The 24,968-nt window shown below is 40.7% G+C and overlaps 1 protein-coding gene across 15 annotated transcripts in view; it reads right to left on the minus strand.

Moving 5' to 3' along the window:
• The window catches only part of tns1b (tensin 1b), a 160,263-nt gene that overhangs the window by 98,818 nt on the left and 36,477 nt on the right, over positions 1-24,968 (minus strand). For all 15 annotated transcript variants that reach the window (XM_063499947.1, XM_063499939.1, XM_063499945.1 and 12 more), the window contains exon 3: positions 9,733-9,770. In XM_063499947.1, coding sequence (XP_063356017.1) covers positions 9,733-9,770 — 38 coding nt within the window. The remainder of the gene's footprint in view (positions 1-9,732; positions 9,771-24,968) is intronic.

The following is a 24,968-nucleotide window of genomic DNA, read 5'->3' on the forward strand; positions in this document are numbered from 1 at the left end:
CACATGTCTAAATGCGTCGACTTGCTGCCAAGTGACTGACTACATATTTGTGTTAACACACAAATAAACAGGTATCCCTAATGAAGTGGCTGTGAGTGTCTATTCACAATGCGAGAGAAAAAAAAAACATCAGTGGTAAAAAAAAAAAAAAAAAAAAAAAAAGATTACTACATCAGTTTCACTTAGTAGGCCCTTTGAGGGAACAGATTCTTTTGTACACGAATGATTGTGAAAGAATGAACGCACCAATCACTTTGATTTTTCACCATGTGTGGTCCTCACACAGACTGATAAGCAAAGGAGCAACAATGGGGGGGAATCAGTGCCTTCCTCAGTGAATGATGGGGAAAGAAAAAGAGGAGGATAGAGAAAGAAAAACGTAGAAAAGAAAAAACAAAAGAGTACACAGGAGGGCTACAGAGAGGAACACAGAGCGGGAGAGAACACTCTGGGTGAGGTCCAGTTTCATGAGTCTGACTCAGGCTTTCCCAAGCAACGTCAGGGGCGAGCGTCAGGCTCTCGGTCCCCCAGCGCCCGGTGGAACGCTTCGGCAACGCCCTCGCAGCTTACAGACCAGATTTAACATGGATTTTTCTACTGGATGGTCATGATTAGGCAGCAGGAGCTGACACAGGATGGAAAAGCTGTTGCCTTGAACCAAAGGACAGGCTGCAGATGTCAGGGTGGGGAACTTGAACAGAACAAAGTCTCCAAACTCCTTGAGCACGTAATAAAGAAGGCTCCTCCGAAAAAAAACCTCAACACTCACAGCTGTTGTAGCACTCAGAGACTATTAGAAACTCCGGGAGAGATGGTGCATGCTCAGCAGTTCTTTCTCTGTACAAGAAGGGCAATGAAATGAAAGTGTGGAATTTTTTTTCTAATTGATCTTAAGCACATTCATCCTTCTCACTTACTTCTTCCATCCGCGTCTCCTTCGTGCACTTGGCACGTTGTTGACATTCTTTCCTGCAGCTCTTGATTACTCCATCATGCTAAAGCTGGGCGTTCCTGTTTGTTTTCTCTGCTGTATCTATGCACATGTCGCTAACATGCACTTACTAAATACATGGCCGTAAGCCCATGGTCCTTGTGTAAGCCGTTAGTTTACGCACATGAACAAGGAGAAATGACAGATGATTGTGACTGTAGGTCCATTTTTATTTCTTTTGTTTCACAGTCAAAGTTAAAGTCGCATATTTATTTTTTTCATCTTACTATAATGACTGCAGTGTATGTTTGTAGGTCTTCCTACATGTGTTTATCTATCTGGATGAAACTTACTGTATAAACAATACTGTATACAGGATTTTAAACATCTATATAACTTAGCCGACTTGGCTAAGTCATTGAGTAGTATGTTGGCCGTTGTTCTGGGGTCTTTTGACACATCGCTCACTAGTTTTCGTATCAGAGTCTTTAAAATTTTCTTATCCCACCTGCAAGGCTTTTCTGTACTGTGCGGCTCTCTTATCGATGATATTTCTCATTTCAGTTCTTGACACTTGGAAATGCTGTGACAACTTTGTATATCCATCTCCTGCTTTGAGAGCATCAAACATTATTTTTCTCAAGTCTAAACCGATTAATTTCATTCTTGGCATGATGCTTTTTCATGTGACAGCCCAAACCCTCGCTGAAGTTTTTATACTGTGTGTAAATTAGAAGATAATCCTCAGTTTTAACTCAATTTTATAAGCCTTGAGCATTACAAAGTTAAATCACAGCATGGCACATCAATGGTTTGTGCTATTATTCAATAATAAAGTCCATTTTCAGGGGGCTAATTATATTGACCCTGATAGTTTTATTTCTGAAATAATTCTGTTATTATGTGCAAACAAAAATTATTTATGCTTTCTAAAGAAAACTAGTTTAGAATGCTATGTTGGAAACGCACTTGGGAAAATAATGACAAAGCCTTTAAATTTCACAGAGGCTTTAATAATTCTGTCCACATCTGTAGCACACAGCAGGAGGTAGTACATGTAGCAAGGACGACACTCACTTTGCGTAAAATTTCAGACAACTGCCTTAAATATTTTCACGTGGGAGCATTCAGAAACTGCATACTTGCTAAAGTTCAACATGTCTCGACAAATACTGAATTGTAGTACAAATGTTTACTTAGTCGAGTATTTTCATCCTCATGATATAAAATTAAGTCGAAATCGCAATGAAATTAAACCCAGAAAACATCGCTCCTTATACAAAAAGTGCACTCAAATTAGAAGCCATATGATTTATCCCATGATTGAGCTGTTGTTGTGTTCCTGCGAACGTTTGCGGTCATAAGGAGGAGAACAGAGTAGCGAGCATGTGTTCTGTCCTGTGACTGCTAATTCAATTAGCCTCAGAGCTGCTGGCTGGCTCTGCATTTGATCAGACGAAGAGCTGTTGTTTTCTTTTTGTTGTTTTTTTTTAAAGTAGGTGCAGATACCATGACCAATACAGGAATATTTTGGTCATGAGCCCACCATTGTGTGTTTACTCTAACAAGTTCGCGCGCTAAGTGTGTAACAATTATACAACTCTGACACGGCTTCTTCCGTTTGTTTTCTTAACAGAGGGTCAGCCCCTCTCCTACTTCAACTTCCATTTCTCACTCTCTACACGGCCAACACAACATGCAAAATGAAGGAAGCTGTTAATGTTGTCAAAGGGGTTTAATGCAATGCTTTGAAACCTCCCCAAACTTGGACTTATGTAATATCTTACAGCAAAAGCACAATATGTATTTTTCCCCCTTTCTTTGAATGCCTTGTTTATCCATTAGAACGAAAGCAATGCAGAACTAAGAGCATAAAGGCCTTTTCTACATCGAGGGGGTTGAGCACCATAAGTAATATAAATTTCCTGATGATGATTCAATTTATTTAAATGATCAAAGCACCTGTTATATTATGTATCTTAACAGAAACATGAATTTATAAGAGAAATTAAAGGTGAAACTGCTACAGAGACTGTGTTACAGTCTTTGAATATGAAAAACCTTTGCTGGGGCTCAGTTGTGGTGACACATCGCAGTTTCTGACTGTGTGATAAATCAGCGCTGTGGCAATGTGCGGTATCTACAGGAAGTAACTGGAACAGTAGTCAAGGTTAATCAAGCCAAATGATCCTGACAGCTGCTGCGACTGCTGAAGCAAGCGCTACACGAGAGAGGATGAGGCTCGAGGGCAAGAGGGAAAAAATGCAAACTAAAAGAAGGCTTGTGTGTCAATAGAGACTGGCTGCAAAGACACATGGGAGCAGTGGGTCATTCTGGGAACACCGCTTTTCATAGGATGAATCTTCTTCTTCTTTCTGTCTTCTGGCACAGTGTGGAATAATCTCCAAAGACAACTGTTTAAATCATGGATACACTGGGCTGGGGAAACAAAATGAATCAGTGACTTTAAATGAATTTGTATGTAAAGGCAGTGCTGGTTTTCTCCTTTGGTCAACTTCTTCCTGAAGAAGACAGTATGAAGGATGGATTCAGGTATGCCTCCAACAGTTCAAATGTGTGTTGGGTAATAGGTGAGTCTGAACTGGCTGTAGGTGTCTAACTATATGTGAAACCTGTGATGACCCTGTCCAGGGTTTACCCCACCTCTCCTCTAAAAGATGGATGGATAGGACATAGTGGAGCTTTGAACCAAATGATACTCACTAACCAGAGTAGGTAGTATCAACCCTCTGGGGAGCATTAACTTCATGCCAGATGTTTCTACAGTTAACAGATTTTTCGCCTTGAACCCAAGTGGTGGACCATCACACCTTAGCCATTTCACACATGCACTGCAGCCCTGACCTTTCACTGATTCATACATTCAGACAATTAACAGACAGCGAGTGTGTGCTGATGTGCGTCGTGTCCTGCCTCCTGCTTGATCGGCACAGGCGCCACCTCATGACCATCAATCTCCAGCTGTCTGCCACATATGTGAAAGGCCACATCTGGACAACGTCCAGAGAATCAGATCTGTACAACATCCAGACCTCATTACCTGGATTCATGGTTGAAAACAGTTCATCCATATCCATATAGAACGGATTTGTTTTGATTTATTGGGTGTGGGCTCTGAGGATTCATTAAACAACCAACCGCATAATCAAAATAACAATAATCTCAAAATCATCTAAAAAACAGAAAGAGAGGTCAACAACAGAACAAGCTATTGAATATGAATCCAGGTTTTACCGCTGAAACAAGTGCCCAGATAGCTGCTAACCAGATAACTGCTCCAGCATTTCACAGTTATAGATGCAAACATTGTTCTCCAGGTGAGGAGAAGGCCAGCTGCAGACCTGACGATCTCTCTCAAAAATGCATCTCACATGTGTGGATACAGGTGTTTGGATGTGTCAAAGATTTGGAGGCGATAAATAATACAAGGTAGACTGTTTGTCTTATTTGTAGCCGCACCAAGAACTTTATATCTCCAGGTGATCGCTCAGAAATGTTAAAAATGTCGGGAAACGGTAGCCACTGACAGGCAGACGGTGCCAGAATGACTATTGAACTCAGTGGTATGTAGTAAGATCCAGAAACTTCCTGGAAAGGAGGATATTTATGTAAGAGGCTCAATGCTGCAAGTGAACCTACTGGTTTTATTATCATTTACTATTATTTCAATAGATTTACACTCTGAAATGCTTCGGTAACACAATTTAAGCTTGATGAATGGAAAAGGAATCAAGTGTTGGTAATAATGTCGCAACTTTCATGAAAACAAAGGGGGCAATTTGCAGCTTTTCACTTGGCAAACCTGATGAGCCGAATGAGGGCACATCCATCAGGAAGCTCCAAGCAGCAACAACAGAGCTCAAACTGCAACATGGTGTGCTCAGTGAAAGGAACTAAAAGGGTCACAAACAACAAATCTGAAATAACAAAAGCACAAAGTGGAAGTGAGCCAAAACAAAGAAACGTACGAGTTCTCTCCACAGTTTCAAAGCATGCGCTCTGAGAATTTCAGGAGCTGACAAAACAAGTGCTTCATCATTTCAGAGAAGCAGAATGAAAACACCAGCAGACAGAGAGACGGAGAGATGATACGCTCTTCCACGTCGCTCCTGATTAATGGTGGAACATGGTGGTTTCCTTCTCAAAACACGCTTGACATGCAAGGATCAGAGAAACCAAATAACTTCAACTGGTCAGCTCAGCTGTATGACGCAACATACACCAAATACTATGTTTGAAGCCACACAAATACACAGAATGGCAGGTTCCTTTATTACTATGAGCAAGGACACTGCAGTTCATTTCTGTACTGTAAAGTGAAGTAGCTCCTTAATAGAAGTAACTTCATGATTTTAAGCGTAGCTTCAGAATTACCCCGCACTACTAAATCATTTTAGCTCAGGTATGTTCATAAGGTAAGGAAACGGCACAATGTTTGGTGTACATAGAGGATCTTTGCCTTTTAGTGACTATTGTCAATAGAGATACAGATTTTAAGTGAAAGCAATTCCATTCCTTGCTTGACTTCCTTTCTATAGACCTTTGTAGATTGATCATAAAGCAGCCTTAAGGGGCGTCCACACAGATAGTGACTGCCGGTGATGTCCCAACAACAAGAGACCACCGAAAGCAAAGCAAGTACTGGCAGGTCAAGAGTTAATAATGTCTCAACTCAAAAAAAAGTCAAAAAATTAAAGCAACTACCAATGAAAGTGAAGAATGCTGTTGACTGACATATAGTACAAAGGAGTAGTAATTACACTAGTAGATTGTCTACTAGCAACCAACCATTAGTGACAAAATAATGCCAGTGAGCGAATCTCTTCCTGTATTCATATAGGATTTGCAGGTGGCTGCTCCTTCCCAAACCTGGGTCTGCTGGAGGTGTCTTACTGTTAAAAGGGAGTTCTTCCTCACTACTTTTTTCCAAGTCCTTGATCAGAGGGGACTTGGGGAAATGCTGGGTTTCTCTTTCTCTGTTTATTGAGTTTATCTTACAATGTAAAGCACTTTGAGCAAACTGTTATTGTGAATTGGTGTTAAATAAACTCAAAGTTAATTAAATATTGATTGTAATTAGGGCTAGGCAATGATAAGGCTACTGTCCTTATTAGCCTATTCTTATCATTTATGTTTTTAACCAATATCCTTCTTGGATTTGACCACTATTTTTATTTTCCTCACATTTATTTATTTATTTAGTTTGCTCTTGAGAGAAATCTGTTGCTCTAGACCTGTCTGTGCTTGCGGATGGCTATATGGTATCAACACTACCTCTTTCACATCAATGTGTAATCTCCTGAGGAGTAAACACTGGGCAAACAAACCAATATTTGCCTTGATTCAGGTAAATGAAGACTGACAGCCCTGAATTTGATCTTGATAACTCTAGTTGAGGTTAAATTCTTTCTAACTTCACACCTTCAATGTCACGTGTATTAAACCCCAGCAGAAAGTAGGATGAAGTCTTTTTGGAAAGATGGTGTCCTGAACTGATTTCCAGCAGTGTTTTCTTGGCACAATACCCTGTAAGGTTAACTGAAGTAAAAGGGAAAAATAAATATATTTTAATTAGAACTGAAGTCTGAATGCACTCATGTTGTTATTTAACTGCTTGTCAGGGTGGAAGGCATACAAGCCATGCCTTTAGACTGAAATTAGTGCTTAAGCAGTTTGAGGTTTTACATTTCCTCAGCGCTTTCACAGCAAGTTGGCAGGAAAGTCACAGAAATTCAGCCTCTCTGTTTTTGTAAGGAAGTATATATATATTATATATACAAAGGAGACTATGCATAAAGAAGGGAGACTTGTAAATTAGCCTGAAAAATGGAAAGATACCATCACTTCATGCAAACATATTCATGTTCACTTTCAGGATCACCCTATGTGATGTTTTTGGCTCTTTCCTGTCATCACCCAGAGCGAAATTTTACTGACAAGATTTAACACATTTTTCACATCCAGCTGTGAGTAAACAGGCATGAAGGTGGGGAGGCATTTTGTGACCATTTGTTTGCTGCCCGGTTAAATATGGACTGTATATTATTCTTATCTCCAGATGGAGATTTATAATTGTAACGTGTACTTACGAGAACTGTCCTACCTCTGAGTTATTATCGAGCGCTCAGATTCCTAACATTTCAGATCATATATGGCTGACAGGTCACAGAAAAGAGCTTTAGCTGGATTTTAAAATAAATAAGTCATAAAAATGTAGCCAGTGGTCTCGCAGGCCTGACTGAGTGCCGATAGTTATCATGCTTGACCCTGTCGTGGTCACTCCCTTGTTTTTCATCTCAGGCTTTTTAGCAAATTGCTTCCTGCCAAAGTCTTGACATTTTTAGCTGAAATGTTTAGAAAAGGAAATGCTGCTGTGATTTTTGGAGATGGAAAGTTGCAGGTTTGTATATATAGACACTGGCAGTTTGGTAGGCTTCTCCAACAAATTTGACCTCTGGCTTCCTGAAATTCAAGCGTTATCATGTACTGTGTACTTCCATTCATCACACTTAAAAAATTGCACGATCTGCAGGGAAAACAAAGGAGAAAAAGACGTAATTTCTGCAGGTTTCAGCGACACATTGCTTCTCAATAAGGCCCTTTCAAATTACTCTGTATCAAAGTACATATTATGAGGGAAGTCAGTAGCTCATCGCTAACCAACACCAATGCTTTACCAACATTAAAGTGAGAGATCTGAATCCACAGCAGAATTTAATTCTATTCTTTTTCCCTTTAGTAACATGGTTCCCCCCCCAAGCTCCAGCTCTCCACCAAGTTTCATGAAATTTAGGTTTACAGTAACCTTGCCATCACCTCAGCTACCTACCTAGCTGTCAGTTAGACAGCTACCTGTAGATGCTAAAGATTGATTAATTTAATGATTGCTAACAGGCGCACACAGCAGAATAAATGGAAAGCTGGACAGAGGGACTGGTGTCACTCACAGGTTTGTAAAGTGTCATTTTGAAGCTTCAAGATTAGCAACTTGGATGTGTCGAATGAAGGGTGGATCTGACTTTGAAACCACATGCTCATGAGCATATTCTGGAAAATCTTCTTATAGAATAGCCAGAATTTATAAAACTTAACGGCCTGTTTAATATGACCTGAAAGTATTGCCTGACACCATGAAACAACAGAGAAAGGTCTGCTTCCCATAGACTTTGATATAACTGCAAGTCATTCTTAACCATAAGCATTACTCCCTACTGGCTATTAAACAGGATGCATTAAGACTCTTCTGTGATGCTTCACTTTTCCGACCCACACACTCCCACACTACTCTCATCTACCTTTATTAACCCAAGGTTAAGAGAGAATCACACAAAAGGTTTTTAACCTCCCCCTACAAGAGGCTCAGATTCTAACTGGACATATTTGTAGTAAATTGCTTCTTTAAGCCCACTAAAAAAGTCTAAGTCATTCATGAAGAGGTTTGAGTGCACGACAATTCATTGTCAGAATTAGAATCAGCTCTGAAATTGCCACATATTCCCATATGCACCCGTTTCCCCAACTTAATATCAGCCCAGAGTAAAACTGATTTTACACAGAAGCACTATGAGCGCAAATAAATGTAGCACAACAACATGAGCTAAAAGACTAAATAACTTTCTTGAGCAAAGCAGTCTATTACTAATGATGAAGGAATAAGAGACATTAGATTGGAGTGTCTGTGATGCTTAATAAACACAAAGAAGCTGTAGGAGTGGGAGAATTTTTCTCTGACGATCCTAAATTTATTATTATATTAATCAAAAAACTGATAAAGGTCACACATTCTTTCAAACAGCAGTAAAACTATTCCACAGAGGTCACTGGCTACATTATCAAAGGGTGATGGTGGATGTGTTATATTTTAAAGGTTGTTTAGAGCTGTGGCAAATTGCAAATTTTAAACCCTGTGGAATTAAACCTGAACCCTTGCACCTGCTCTCTCACTAGCTTTGCTGAACTAAAACTTTGAACCATCCTAAGAAACCGGCACTCTCATTTGTAAAGGTTATAATATTGAAACGCAGTCACCAGTGAGACAGGAATCACACGCAGGTCTTATAATTTCAGCCATTTTGTTTAATAACTTTCCACTGGAGACCTCCCTCACATGGTTCACCAAACCCACCGCCTCTTATTCAGCGTGGCCCGCCTGCCCTGCACCCCTGGCATTTCCTGTGTGTAAAACAGAGTGGGCAACGCTGGCAACTAGCACCCATTTCCAATAATGGATACCAGATGAGGGGTGTGTGTTTAGGTATGTGCTGTATGTGTGCAAATCCTGCCCTAAACCCTAAATGAATGCTGTACCTTTCTAATAATCCAGCACAAACTCCAGCTTCTCTTTGTTTTCCCTCCCATTTTCTTGCTCTTTGCTTTCGCACAACATGATTAATCGAGCTCCGGCTCCACCAAGAGGTCTTTTATTTTTAGAACACGGGGACGATCTCCAAGACGCAAGAGCTCATCCAACATAAACAGATTCTGGTACAAAGAGTACTTGTTTAGACATTCTTAAGATTCTTCTGCAGAACATAAACTCCCCCCAAACCCCACCTATCTCAACATCTGCATGTATATGTGCACATACGCACATCTTAAAGAGTAGATGGCTCCAAACAAACAGAGAACATTCAGCCCTTCTCATGTTCCTTCATGTGGAAAGCAATATTCACTTGATGCATGAAGGTATTACTAAAAATAACATTCAAATATCAGCAAACATGACATTGCCTTCCTTTTTGGGTTTTTTTTTTTGTGTGCAAATTGTTTAGGACTCTTACCTTGACTTCACATTTCTTGTGGCATGCGATTCGGCACACTGGAAAAAGAGAAAAGGAGAGAAAAACCAATTAACTCCACAGATCATAAAAAGCTTTTGAACATTATGGAGAAATTCAGACTGTGTGTTGCATTATGAATGATGACGCTGAGCAGCTGTCAAGCTGGCATGAAAAAGCAAGAGGTATATTCAAATTCCACAATGTTTGTACTGTGGTCAAAGTCAAACAGCATCTGCTGTTAGCAGGCTGATACTGCCACAGCAGCTCACACTCCCAGCAAAGGCTTAGAATTCACTGCTGTGAAGGATAACACACAGTGAGAGATCTCATCTCTGTGTCATCGGTTAAATGAACTTTTTAAAGTGAAATCATCACCAGTGTGATGATCTTTTTACTGAAGCATTTCAAAATCTACAGATACACATCAAAACAAACTCAGCCGCACATAATAAAGAAACCACTGTGAGAGTTTGGGCTGCAGTACTCATAGTCTCCCAGACTAAACAGCTTTCAGTGCAATGAATGAGTCAGGATGTTTCAGCCGTCTGTGCATTCGTGTGACAGGCCACCCTCCAGTTATCGATTCCTACACTGACCACACAACTGTCACATGAAGTTAAAAGATCTGATTTATCTCGAAGTCTGCAGCTGGAAAATATTAGGCTACTCATTGGTCCCAAACAACAAATGATCAGTCTTGATGCATGCTCTATTATCCAGGTAAGGAAATCCCAAAAAGTTGATTCTGTTCATCTGGACGCAGCGTTTCCAGTGGGAGAGACGTTTCGTCACTCATCCAATGAATTCTTCAGTCCCAGTTTCAGTGGTGCTAGTTTCAGTCATTGTGCAAATATACTGTTTATAAGATTGGGGAAACCTGCAGTCAGCTGAACTGAAGAAGTCACCTGGATGAGTGACGAAACATTTCTCCCACTGAAAACGCTACGTCCAGATTAACAGAATCAGCTTTTTGGAGTAATTAATCAGTTTTCCTGAATTTCTTTCTCCAGAATATTAATCTTAGGCACCGTTTTAAAAATCAGGGACAGATTTTCCTCCTGTTTTTTGAAACTTTCCACCTCTTGAACATTTTAATTCTCTCACCTTTTTTGCTACAATAAAAATCCACGTCTGTCTGCTTCATTCCAACCAACACCCCAATTTTTCCTGGGTTACTCCTGGATTTTAAGACCACCTTCTAGAGATAAGCCTTGCTCTTTCTCCTAGGAACCTTCTGGGATTTTTTAAAGCCTCTCAAACTTTATTCAGAATACTGAATGAAACAGCCATTATCTTTTGTGTCACACAAGAGCGTCGAAATCAGTCATATTTATTATTTTTAGCAAGATGTCGTCTTTTCTAAACATTTTCTAAAACATGACTGATTGCATGAGATGCATTCAGGTGATATCAGTAAATTGTAGCTATGAAAAAATGACCTCAGTTGCACTCTCTTCAAATAGCCACTGCACCAGTACAGTATATGGTTAAAGGAGATCTCGAAAATTTCATCAAAGATTAAAGAAGTTGTTTAACTATAGAATTTCTGCACAGTTTTCACAGCTTCCCTTCTGTCCTCGAGGCCTCTCTGTGGACTCCCACTGGGCCACCAATAAGGGTCAACAAGAGAGAGCACCTGGACCAGCGGCTCATAAATTCTCAGCTTCCCTCGAAGGACAGAAAACCAAAACACGGCTCAGCGTGCCGAGGTGTAGGCTTTCCAAATAAAGGAGAAGGCTGTATGCTTTTACTGGAACGCTCTACGCCTTATGTAATGAGTTTTTCTTCCTGTCTCGAGCCACATTCTTCAAAGCAGTTGTAATATCTGTTGTGAATAGTTGTCAAGTCATTGATATGAAACTGGGAGGTGGCCAGCCCTGACATTGTGTGAGAGTCAGATTGTGTGTTTTGTATTATGTTATGGTGGCAGTGCAGTGTTTTCCTGAACCCTATACTTCCTCTACTCTTGCTTCCTAAACACTATGTTCTCTCTGATGTATACAGATTAATCATACAGGATATCCCCAAAACACTCCTTTAGTTCTAAAACCACGTGGAGTTTTCTCTGCATGACCCTCCTTCTTATAAGCTGCACTCTATGAATGTCAAGTCAAAGTTCCACTGGGGCCAGCAGTTTAGTACATACAGACAACACAGAAAGACTTGATAAAATGCTAATTCTCCCAGGCTTGTGTGAAAGACATCTTGACATTTCCTGGCCAAGTTCAACTAGTGAATGGTTTTGCACTTGCACAGGCTTAAACAAATCTGCAACATAAAAAAGGTAAAAAGACCAGAGGTGGAAGGTGAGACTGAGGGAAGAACCTGCTGGATGAACCCAGAAAAACCTCTAAAAGGAGGCAGCTAGTATTCGCAGCCTTACCTTATTGGTTATTACCCAGAGCTCATGACCACAGGTGAGGGTTGGAACATAGATCTGGTAGCTGGAAAGCTTTGCCTTTTGACTTGTCCCACTTTTCACCATGACAGTCTGCTACAACGCCTTCATTCCTGAAGATGCTGCACCAACCCACTGGCCCAGCTCCTTTCCATCATCGTGAATAAAATCCCAAGATAATTGAACTCAGGGGCAGCTTCTCCCCCAACATACTGGGAGAAAACTACTGTTTTCCAGCAGATAAGCTTGTGGAAACTATGAATTTAAGGAGATAAACAAGACTTTGTTGGTGCAGTGGCGCCTATTGTGTACTATTCTTCACAGCTGACTTACTCTGGTTGCCAGAAAAGCTCAGACTGAGCACAAAATCTAATGTCAGTTCTAAAGCAGGTTACGCTAAAACAATGACATAAGGCTAAATTTGCAGCAGGTATCTTTAATGTTGGATAAAAATGCAGGGGTGTGAACTCTTTTCCGGCTTGTAAAATGCCAAGATAAGTTTGAGAACCAGTGCATTTAAGAAGGTTAATGCACACGTCTCTTTTTAAGAGTTAATTTGACTGAAACTTATTTGGTTATGAAATGGTTTTGATCAAACTGTCACACAACGTTTATTTTTTAAAGAAAACAGATGCCGTTTTCTTGTTTAAATATCAAGTTTCCGATGTGTAAATTACATGTAAATACATGCAAATGATCTTCTATCTCATCCTGTGACACATGGTGCTCTTATTGGGACTGCTGTGGCCTCTCTGATGTCAGCAGTCATGGTGTGGCTGAGTGTGTGTGTTGGTCAGTTAGCTCAGTAGGAAAACATCTGGTCTCCAGAGTGCGATCTCATGAGTCTGAGTCTCCCTCATGGTGAATTACATTTTGATGTTTTATACACCCAAAAATGACATTTGTTTTTTGTTCGTTTCATTTTGTTCTCAAAAATGATCAATGAAAAAGAATATAAGAAGTTCAAGAAGGATACTGAGGAACATCATGGCCACCCGCACAGCTTTTCAGTAAATGTTCTGTCAGTGATTATTCAACATTGTTTTCAAGGAATCTTATTTTTAAGACATGATGTGACACTACAGTTAAACATCAGACACTGACAGTAAAGCCAATGGTTATTTGCTGAGAGGCTCAAGTCAACAAGGCCCAGAACACCTGATGTTTTACCTTTAGTCTTAAATGCTTTAAAAGATGACAGCTGCCTTTGGTGCAGGCTTCTTCAGTTCTAAAACCTGATGGAGAGTCACAGTTTAGTGGAGGTGTCACCCTGGATGTGGTCCTGAAAGATGATGAATCACCCTGTAATTATGTGAGTCATTAAAGGCCACACATCCAGGGGACAAACCCCCAAACACAATTCAATTTATATAGTGCCAAATCACGACAAGAGTTGCCTCAAGGTGCTTTATTTAGTAAGGTAAAGACCCTACAATAATAGAGAGGAAACAGAGAAAACCCCAACAATCATATACAAGCACTTGGGTGAGAAGGAAAAACTCCCTTTTAACAGGAAGAAACCTCTGGCAAAACAAGGCTCAGGGAGGGGCGGCCATCTACCGCGACCGGTTGTTGTGGTCGTGGCAGACCAAAGTGACTGAACAACTCTCAGGACCACCTAAAAACAGGCCAACTTCATAAGGGGTTGAAAACCTGAGACTCTCCATCAGGTTTTGGAACTGAAGAAGCCTCGTGGATGAGAGCTGAAATGTCTTCATGAATCAAAAAGAAGTCCTATTGCCTATAGCAATGAAAAATGGCCTGGATGCGGAGAAGCTACACAAAACTCTTTACTTTTAGTTTGATGCGCTTTGAAGTCCTTAATTTTGCTCAAGGTCAGAGGTCATGTTCTCTGAGCAGCAACTGTAACCTACAAGGCTTTTCAGGGGACTTCAGTTTTTCTTTCACATCTAACCCTATATTCTTTGGAGTGAGAGAAAAATTGGGGGGTTTAGGAGTGGGTACTTATCAATTTTGAAATCAATCTAGGGTTAAATTAACATACGAGAACTTTATTAACATTATTTACATCAGCTGCACAACACAGTTGAATGTGAGCTGCAAGATGATAAATGTAAGATAAAATATGTGTTCACTGGTATTTCAGTGTGCGACAAGAGTATGTCTACAAACTGAAACCTGAGAATGTGAGAAGCTTCCTTTTTAGATCCAAAAAGTGTACTTACATCATGCAGCAGTATTTAGTTTCTATTTAAGCGCTCGCTGGACTATATTTGCACACGGGGGGGCTTTTTTGACTTCTTAATTAGAGGCCTTCAAATGTGGGAGGCACCATGAAATCCTACCGGGATGCACAGCGCATCCCAGAAAGTTCCCAGAGTCAAACTGGAAGGGTTTTGTTTCTACAGCGTGACTCACATAATCTGTCAGGGAGCACCGAGATCGACTCCAGACAAAAATAATGAAACACGTTCATTTAGATGACTGTCGATTCCCGCAAAGACAGTTTTCTTAACTCACGTGGGAGCTTGTAAACCTTCTGCTTGGCTTTTATCATGTTTACTTTCATGATCAAAATTGCTATGAATCATTATTTTCTTATAATTTATTGTTTTTTCCATCTAAACCACAGCAAAATCCGCCATAACTGCCTGTGCAATGATGTAAAACAGAGCAAAGTACTAAAATCTCAATTGCTGACACAATTTGCCCACAAAGTCCATTTAACAGAGGTTCTGCAGTTTTAAATCATGCCGTATAATCTCGCCGATTTGTCATGGACTCTTAGATGTTCGTGTTTTCTGAGCAGGCTACACTGGCATAAAAGTGCAGACTGACAATCGATTTTTGACTTTGGAAATAACAAAAACCTCATCACAGTGAGGCCCTGCAGCTGGGTCGGAGCTTTCTGTCCAATCACGTAAGCTTCTTCATCAGCTTAAGTGTTTTTCAGCATCAGCCTTTTATGGTGACGTATAGCAGATGAGAATCCTCGATGTTCAGAAACGTGCATCTGTGTAATCTCATGACAAACGGGAATGCTCGTTGGATAAGAAAGCTCATGTCCATATACAACTGGAGAGATCCATGATGGCTTCTAAATGGATCGGGCGCCCTTCCCAAAGCCACAGTAAGAAAGTAAGAAGAAAAGTTTAACCAGTAAATATTTGATAAATAGCTTAAACAATGATTCAACTAATTATTGGTGGAAAAACAGTTCAGAGTGGACCTATTGTGTTTTCTGTTTTTTTAACTCTTAGACTCCACTAAAGTAGCTCTCCATGATTAACAGTCATAAAGTAATCTTGATTTAACCTTCTCCTGGTCCTTACGCTGACTGAAACAAGCTCTACTCCCTTTAAGGCCAAGCTTCACTCATTAGTATGACTAGAAAATGTGGTGCTGTTGGGATCTGCCCTTATATGGTTAATGCTGAGTCCTATACTACTGGTCTGACAAAGTTTAGAGCTAACTGGAGTCCCTTCTAGCTAAGCTGGGAAGGAAGTTGCTAGTCATAACTCACCTTCATCATTTAAAACGTATTTATTATTATCTAAAACTACATATTTTGTTTTTGAGTAGTTTTGCAGTATTTGCAGTTCAAAATAATCCTTTTCATTATATTGGACTGTGGTGCAGATGTTAACACCTCCATTTAAACCAGCGTTCTCCTGATTCGCTGCCCCTTTAGAGCAGAAGGTTTGAACAACAGGTGTGAGTTCTGTGCCTATAGCAGAGGCTGTGTGCCTGACACGCCCATAATAGGGATATCCAATCACAATGACGACATAAAGAGCCAGGATTAGAAAAAGCTGTCAGAATCAAAGTCTTTAGAGCAGCGCGAAGCTTGAGCGTTAGGTCACAGGTGCCATCATTTAAAATTTTGACCATGTTTAATATTTGCATCCCGCACTGTAAGAGCATATATGTGACAGAAAATAAGAAAAGCACAGCAGGATCCCTTTAACGCTCTGCAGACTCGTGTTTCAGCGCTGCACATGTGATGAGCTGTGACACAAGTCGCGTGGAATGTTCTCATACGTGTGGAAACCAAACACACTTTGCTTGATAAGCATAAAAGCCATGTGCTTGTCCATCAGGACGATGTCCAGCACCGTCCCCCGTAAACAATTCTCCTGGGCCACGAGGGAAGAAGTAAGACTTCCATATTGGGTGTGAAAGCGTGGAGCCCGGAGCTCAGGCTGGGCTTTACCTTGTTAGGAAGTCGGTGCTTTGGAGAATAAACAGAGCAGAAATGTTCCTGCTGGAGGGAGGAGAGGAGGGAGAGGAGGAAAGCAGCACAGTGATGAGGAGGGATGGAAGATGAGGAGAGAGAAGATACTGGAGAAAAAAGACATCTGTGCAGAGGATGAGTAATAGAGCGAGGGGGTGCAACAACTGCTCATATCAATCATTGAGAAGATGAGAGGACAGCAGGGATGGAAGTCGATCAAAATGAGGAGATGATGACGAGTGTGGAACGCCGGCTGCTATCTGACTCTGGGTCTGTGGTATGCTTTACGACGTCGGAGGGAGGGGGAGAGAAGGGTTATAAAGAGGCGGGTGATTTCCTTCCCCTGGTCCCTTGGAATGAGCGTACAGTCCCACAGGGCTGGGCTGGACCCCTTTACAACACAATCAGAGGGGCAGGGGTTGGAGAATTTCCTCTTCCTCCACCCTCCTCACTCTCACTCTCTCCATCCTTCCTTTTTTCATTTTCTTCCCATGTACAAACACGTGAGCACCAACACGTGTACATATGATGCGCTAATATACACTCTGCATCACTCGTGTGTGTACACATACAAAATCCCTGAAATCACAATTTCTTAAATGTTTTTTTTCATCAGTTTTACACCTCTTTTTACATTGTAAGCAAAGCTACAAGATAAAACATGAAGGTGGATGGATGGGTGGGTTTATTAAAGTAAAAACAAGAATGTCTTTGTCATGCTAAATGACACGCCACTTGCCCAAGTTTGAAACATTTTGGACTGGTAGGCATTTCCAGGTCCTATTTTAACCAAACATGAGTCACGAGCCATTCATCGTGAATCTCACTGCTTGGAGGTCAGTAAACAGCCTTGTGATGCATTAACAGGGCCTTAACACACGGCCTGATCCCGACGTGTCAGGGGGACAAAAATAGCAGCACTGTGTGCAGGAAAGTTTCACAGTGACAAGAAACTTTTGGGGAAAAAATAATCATTTTGAAAGCTTCATGAAAAAAAAGAATCTTGGAATCTCAGTTAGGTGTTTTGTATTTACATAAAATATTCATGAAACAACACACTTTTAAAGCTGCAGTCTTTAAAAAAGAGAGGTCTCCCACAACATTACACCTTTTACTTTTTTATATCAGGTAAAATTAAAATTGGACCAAACTGACATTTGCTCCATTGCGCCACTGCATCTTCTGTGGGGTTTGTCACTCTTTATACTTCCTTACTTCATGAGAGGACAGTGTCACAGAGACATATAAATTCTGAAGCTTGAAAAGAGAGCCCAAAGTAGGCTCAGGAGATCGGGTTTCCCGTCAGACCGCTCAAACATAATTATGGATTTTTTTAATTGTTTTTTTCTTTGGCCAAAGACATTTAAATACCCTCCCCCCACCACTCAACACCCCCCCCCCCCAAAAAATACATGTTTTCTACCCCGGCTTCAACTCCATTTATAGGTTGTAAACAGCAAGTGTGTTTGAATTGGCATCTCTGGGTGTTTTTACTTGAAAGAATGTCTACTCAGTGGTTCAAAACCCACACATACGGTAATGTTTTTTTTTTTTTCGTCTAAACACTGAAGAGACGGGACTCTCAGTATTCATATTGAAGATGTCTAGCAAATGCAGGTGGGATATATAACATTTAACCTGCTTAAAAATATATATTTTCCATGAAATTATGTGTATTTTGTGGAGATAAACTGCTGAATCTCGCTGTTAGTTTGAATTTTTTTTTCTAAGCAATGTCATCCAAATAGCAGTAAAATTGCAAAAGTAACAATACATGCTGTGTTGCATAATTAACTGCATTAAATAAACAGAATCATCCATAAGCCAACCACTCATTTTGGAGTTCATCTTAAAAACTGAATATTGTAGACAAAACAATTATCCTGTCACAAAAGTGACTCCACAGACGACAGCATTAAATCTTCTATTGTTCCAAACGCTTGAAAACCTGTGGTAAATTTCTTAATTTCACCACCTGATCCCTGTTGCGTGGTGCAAAGAATGCTATGAATGTGTCTACACATGCACTCTGCTTGCACCATCCTGCAGTGCACTTGCTGCATTTTCTGTGTACTGTAGCATTAATGTCAGTAATTATCGGCACCCAGCCACCTCTATCCATCTTTTGACTCACACAGGGTGTCATCATTCAGCCCACATGTTTTCCCTAGCTAAAATCCCTGCCTGTGCTGGGTTTCTGCGGGTAAAGCCCCACCTTCATTCAGCTGCTCAGGGTTTCTTAACTTGGGAGATCCCCACAAACATTGCAGGGGAGTTGGATAAATCCTGAGCAAGAGTTCCCATGGACTCAGATCTGTGTCATGAGTTTGCTTCTTCCTGACAAAACAGGACTTCTGTTTGTTTACTCTTGTGTCTGGTTGTGTGTGTTTCACTGTGAGTATTAGTCTGACTTTGTTTTGTTGAAACAGCTGTTTCCCTAAAACAATGTGCAGCTATGGAGAAAAAACACAGGAAAACACTCAGGATTTAAGTCTCTGTAGAAGAATTCTGGAATTTTACAGAGTCTGCAGCAGATGCAGTGTGAAACAAAGACCTCTGCTGCCACCTGGTGGTTGCTGAAGTCCCTGAATCTATCATGTTTTTCTAATCGTTGAGGGGGTTTTTTATGGTGGCTCATGATTAGAGAGGTGTCCAACTTTTTGTCGGACTGCACGGCGCTTTTATCAATTGTTTCACATTTTCATTGCCTCTGGTTTACAAAAGTGAACATCTGGTAAGAAATCTTGTGCCTCAAAAAGTGACGTGCTGATCTGTGCATCCCTTCTGAAACCCCACAGATGAACACAAACTCTTTGCTCTTCAGTTTGCTGGGAGCTGGTTACCCTAATCATGACCCAAGGAGCCACAGTTTGTTGGAATTTTCTAAAGTGGTCTTGAGCAGTAGTTCTCCAGGCTTTCTGAAGGACTTTCAAAGGTTTTCTTTGGACAATGGCTGCTTTCTCTCCAATTTTCAGTCCAGTTTTGCACCTGATTATTTTCAGAGGAATGATCCTTTGTTGGTTAAGACTTAGGAATCAGTCAGGCATAAATTTGGCACCTAAGTCGAGGGATGAACCACTGTTATGGCTACACATAACAGACAAGTTAGCAAAGAATCAATTTTAAATTGCATCTTAAGGCTTTGTTAGTAGCAGCCTGTCACAAAACACATGACATGTTCACATTTCTTTGGTTGCATCTACAAAGCTGAAAACTCGCATATCTCAGTATGGTGTGGAGTGTGGGAGACCTAAGAAAAAAAAAAAAACTATCTACAGCAAATGAACAGTATCTGAAAGTCATGTTCTTAAGAAAGAGTAAAAAGAAGAGGAAAAAAATCCAGGAAAGACATGACACAGGACCTGAAAGAGTCTTCTTGATCTTCAGTTGATCCGTTTGATGTTCACTGAAGCTTCATCAGAAGTGTCTCAGTGAAAGGACGGCTGTCAAGAAGCCATTGTTAAGCTAAGTTCACTTCATTAAGCTAAGGGAAACGGGGAGAAAAGGGTGGGGTATGCCAAATTACACATTAGTGGCAACAGGTCTGGTCTGTCGGAGTGATGTGTCCAAATTTGAAATTTGTGGTTAAAATTGTGAAACCATCATTCGTCAACATTGATAAAATTGTGAACATCAGACCATCAGATTTTGATCCACCATGCAATACCTTCTGGAAAGCATCTGATTGGCAACAGCTTCATTTTTCAACACAGCAATGACCCCAAACACGCTGCCAGTGCAGTAAAAGCACACCTGGATAGAAAAAACACACACTGGAACACTATCAGTCAACATTATTGAAGCAGCTTGAGATCATCTTGACAGAGAACAGAACAAAAACGCAGAAACATCCAAAGAAGAGCTTTGAATGTCTTTCAAGAAGTCTGGAGAACTATTCCTGAAGACTATTTGAAATTACAATAAGATGCCTCAAAGTGTTCAGGCTGTGCTGAAAAATCAAGGTGCTCATACTAAATATTGACTTTCAAGCTTGTTAGAATTGTCTAAACTCTGTTTTTGCCTTAACACGTAATATAAGGAAATAATGGGCATCTGAAGACTTTAGCGCAGTAGTGTAAATAATGAAAAGTGTATCACGTATCACCTTCTATTCAGTTAAATTTAAAACAGCATCTGACAGCATAAACTCATCAGGGATTCTTTTACCTCTTTTTACAGCCAGGCTCGCCCCCTGCTGGCTAACATAAAGAATGTCAGTATGTCAGGGACAGATTATCAGATACGGTTGTAATGTTTCCATCAATCCAGCTGGTGGCTCCCTGACTGCATGAACTGATTCGTAGAGTTCACCGGGGACTGGTTTGATTCCTTGTCTATTTGAACAACAAGCAATGTGCGCAGATTTCTTAGAACTGACAAGAAGCTAATCAGAGAGCAGGTGTGAGTGTTACAGAGTGTGAAGGTTTCAGAAGAAGAAACTAAATCCGTACAAAATCAACCCCGTTCTTTCTGACAGCGCAGAGAGCCCATGTGCCTCATCACTGCTCACTGAAAATCATTGTCCCATCAGTTTAGCAGATTAGTATAACGACATCTGACAGGGAGACGGTTACTTTCCATCATCTTCATCAATCTGCTCTCCTCGTTAAGCCAATGACTTCTGTCAAAGCACGGCATCACAGCTTCGTACGGTTTGTATGCGTGCGTACATTTGATGTGAACTTGGGCACTTGCTGCACAAACTGAAGTAAGATGTTACTCTGCTGGTGAGTAATGAGCCCATTTTGACACGATGCTGTAACACACGTTTTCACAGCCTAAGAATTTCTTAGCATCAGTGTACAGCTCCACGTGCAGGCAGTTCTAGTTGTGCCTGCATGTGCGCGTTTGCTTGATGTGTGATAAGTGTGCATACTTGATGTGTGAGATGTGTGTGCGTGTGTTTACCTTCACTGGGGTTTGCTACATACCAGCTGTGTGAGCTAAGCAGTCAAGAACAGAGCAACGATAACCTTCACTCTCCCTTGGTAACACACACACACACACACACACACACACATGCACCTGCTATAGTAGATTTTCTCTGGTCTGTGGAGGGGACCCGTGTGCAGTCACAAAGGAGTCGCAGAGCTAGACTCTTTGCAGAAAAGTGCTTCTTATCAAACCTTCACCATTTTCTAAAAAAATATTTTGGAGCTGCAGAAGTTTTATTAAGTGCCTATGACTCTTCTGCCAAATTCTCAGTTGGATTTTACCTTTTAAGGGCACAATAGCAGTTCTAATGTACTACACACGAACATCTCTGTGAAAGAATATAAAAGCCAGTTCCTGCCCGCAGGCCCACCAAAACAGAGGGCCTTTTTTTTCTTTTGTTTTGTTTTTTAACTGGAAAATTTCGGCCCTGACCTGCGTCAACATGCTATTGTCGAAGTAACTAACACCTTGTATCTTAGCAACTGCTGAAGAGAGAGGAAGTGGAGGTGCTCCTGCCATTACGCGACCATGTGACTGGAGAGTGTTGGTAAACAACAGCAGAAGCAGGGAGGGAGGTACTGCAGGGCGATGGGAGTGGAGGTTTTGTTCTGAACAACCATTTAACACATGTTGGGTAATCGGCTTATTCACGATCTGGAAGAGAGTCCGATGAGAACACCGAAAACAATCCTCATGTCTGTTTGGTTACATGTGCAGAAACACGGGAAGCAGGGAGGAAGCAGCTGGCCCGCCTCCATCGAAATGCAGCAAAATGTGCACAATCAGCACCTAAAGCTCATTATCGTTTGCCCAAAAACCTCTTTACACTGAAGCGGTGTTACGAGACACACTGACACTTATTTTGTGTCCACAAGGTCTCCAGCTGACTACTTTTGTTCAGATTTCACCACTATGCTCATCAATTCTGATTGAAGGTCAAAGGATCAAAAGACAGATTTGTTTAGCAAAGAGCACGAGATGTTTCTAGAACTAAAAACACATGCGCAGGTTTTTAAGCTGCTGACATTAGAAGGACAAAGTCATTTGTGGTTTGGGTGCAGCACAATAAGACTGCTGGACCACCACGTCCTGCATTAGCAACATGCTTTCCTGTTAGGTGCTCGTCAGTGCTGCATAAGGACAAAATTAAACATTTTCATTAAATATGGTGGTTGTTTAGACTTTTACTGCCACAAGACGCATTTTAAAACTATGTGGGAACGATTTACAGAATGGTGTGCTCTGTTTTTGCACAAAAAAGAATGAGATCACAGATACAAGTGGCAGAAATGAGCTTCCTCCAAACAGTGTCTGTGTTCAGGATTCGAGTTAGAGTAAGGAGAATCATAGCTAGGTATTCTCTTTGTTGCTGTCGGGCAGACGACATAGAGGGATGGCTGCGTGGACTACCAGATTAAAGGACAGCTTTTATTGTCAAGCTATCAGACTCCTCAAAAGCAACACCTGACACTTCTAATGGATGGATGGAAATTTTATGTGCTGAGCTGCACGTCTTCTGAATGAGACAACAATCATTCTGCCAATAAAGGTCATTTTAAAAGGAAACCATAGGTTATAACAGCAGCTTTGGTTTGTTTTCTGTAGCAGCTCAGTCTCACTTTTTATCATCCTTAAACCTGATACTGTCCCACTGTACTATGTCTGTGAAGGTTCTCAGTCATCCAGGTCATCGTAGTCTAAGGAGTTTGGAAAAAAGAAGGAAAGAAAAGCGTCTTTTCACACAAGCGTCTGAAGACGTTTCACCTCTCATCTGAGAAGCGTCTTCAGTTCTAAGGTCAAATGGTGGAGAGTTGCAGATTTAAGCCCTACAGCAAATGCATACATTGAAACTAAGCTTACCCTAATGAAATCAACAGATTATGTATTTAGATTTTACACACTGAAAATACACTTTTCAAGTGTTTCCAAAGCCCGAGCTCTTAGTTCTTAAAATCATCTGAGTGCTTCTTTAAGTCTAAATACTTTAAATGTATCTGGGTACCATATTCTGCATCCTTGTCTCGTTGCTGCTGGTTTTGGCAAAATGGGAATTTAATGAATCATATGACATGGAGACAAACGAAGGAAGAGAAAAACGGAGACTGCTAGACGTCTGCTGTCTGAGCAGACAGCTGTCTCCTGTTCACTTTGTGTTGTCCTCGTTAATCTGTCACACACACACACACAAACACATACATACACACACACTCCATTTATTCATACACATGACCAAAGCCAGATACAAGTAGGGGAAGAGAATTATACTGAGGTAAATTCAATCAAAATACAGTCCAGTGAAGCCTTGCCATGATGGTTTAGTCCTCTAATAAATCATATCTTACAGGCGGTGGTCCCAGGTGCTGTCCTGAGTCAGTTTATGAGAACACTTAAGGGCTGTCTCCACACACAAGTGTATGCTGTTTAACCAGAACAGACTGACAGCAGCAGTGAGTGTGCTTCACATAGAAATAAATCTTTTTGGGGAATGACTTATCATTTGCTGATCACTGCAAAGTGCACCAATGGAGATCTTTGGGGCATTTTAATGGAATTATTTGGCTAATAATAAGGTTTGCTATTATTATTATTAGCTATTATTAAGGTTCATTCAAGAAGGCTTCTACATCAGGTTTTTTTTGAGTATTTTACTTGTCTGTTAATTAGCACTTATTAGCAATAATCTATGTATATTGCCCATACACATGTAGTTTGCTTACTAAGATTTGTAGCATTAGCTAACTTAGCCCTCCACCCTCTCATCCTACAGCAGTGTTAAGGCTTGTAAATGTAGCCCAGAAACATTTTTTTGAACAGTACGTGTTGTTACTGTTGCGTAAGCAGCAGATGCAAGTTTGCTCCTGTGAAATACAGCATCCTATGCGGAAGATGAAGGCTAATGTGAAGATTTAATTACATAAATTATCCCACCAAACACATTCAGAACACCTGGAAGCATGAGTTAGATCAGAGGATAAAGCAGGTGTTGAAGTTCAATTATTTTCTAAGCCTTTTATGATCCCGGAAAAGAAGACTTTACTGTGCCAGCATAATCTGTTCCTGCATCATTTTGCTTTATGCTTTCAGTAGACACAGTCACCTAAAGACCTGCTCTAATATCGCAACTGAGGAAAAAATTCTGCTCTTCTTCTGCTCTATTTGTTATGTAATAGCAGATATAACCACACCTTACAGTATCCTGAGCTTTTGGCACTTTTTTAACATGAGCATTGCACAATAATATGTCAGACTGCCTCTGAGGAGCTGATAAGATACCAACAAGCAAGTAATGTTCATGTTTTCTAAGCTACATCAACCCAGCCTGTGTCAGTTTTGGGAAGATACAAACTAAATACCCCCCCCCCACTGTGTGCCAACCCACACATCCAGCCTTTTCCGCATGGATTCATTTGACGTTATCGGAGTGAAAACAGGCATTTCCACAACAGCACAATGTGCCAAGAAGGCCGAGGTCATATATTCTTCCGTTTTTGTTTTTATCCTGCTCTGCACACTGGACCGAAAAGTTTACTGCGTCGAAATGGTCAGAAAACGGTGACCACATTAACGTCGGTTACTCCGTCTCAGCTTCTTTCCTGCAATTGTTTGATGTTTTATGTTATAAGCCTATCGCAGTAGTTTCAGGTTTAAAAAAACTGTAAAAACATAAAAATAACCTCAGAAGGGCTCCAGTCCTGGCTATGTTAGTAT

This window comes from Pelmatolapia mariae, linkage group LG16_19, assembly GCF_036321145.2.
Source record: "Pelmatolapia mariae isolate MD_Pm_ZW linkage group LG16_19, Pm_UMD_F_2, whole genome shotgun sequence".
NCBI classification, from domain to species: Eukaryota; Metazoa; Chordata; class Actinopteri; order Cichliformes; family Cichlidae; genus Pelmatolapia; species Pelmatolapia mariae.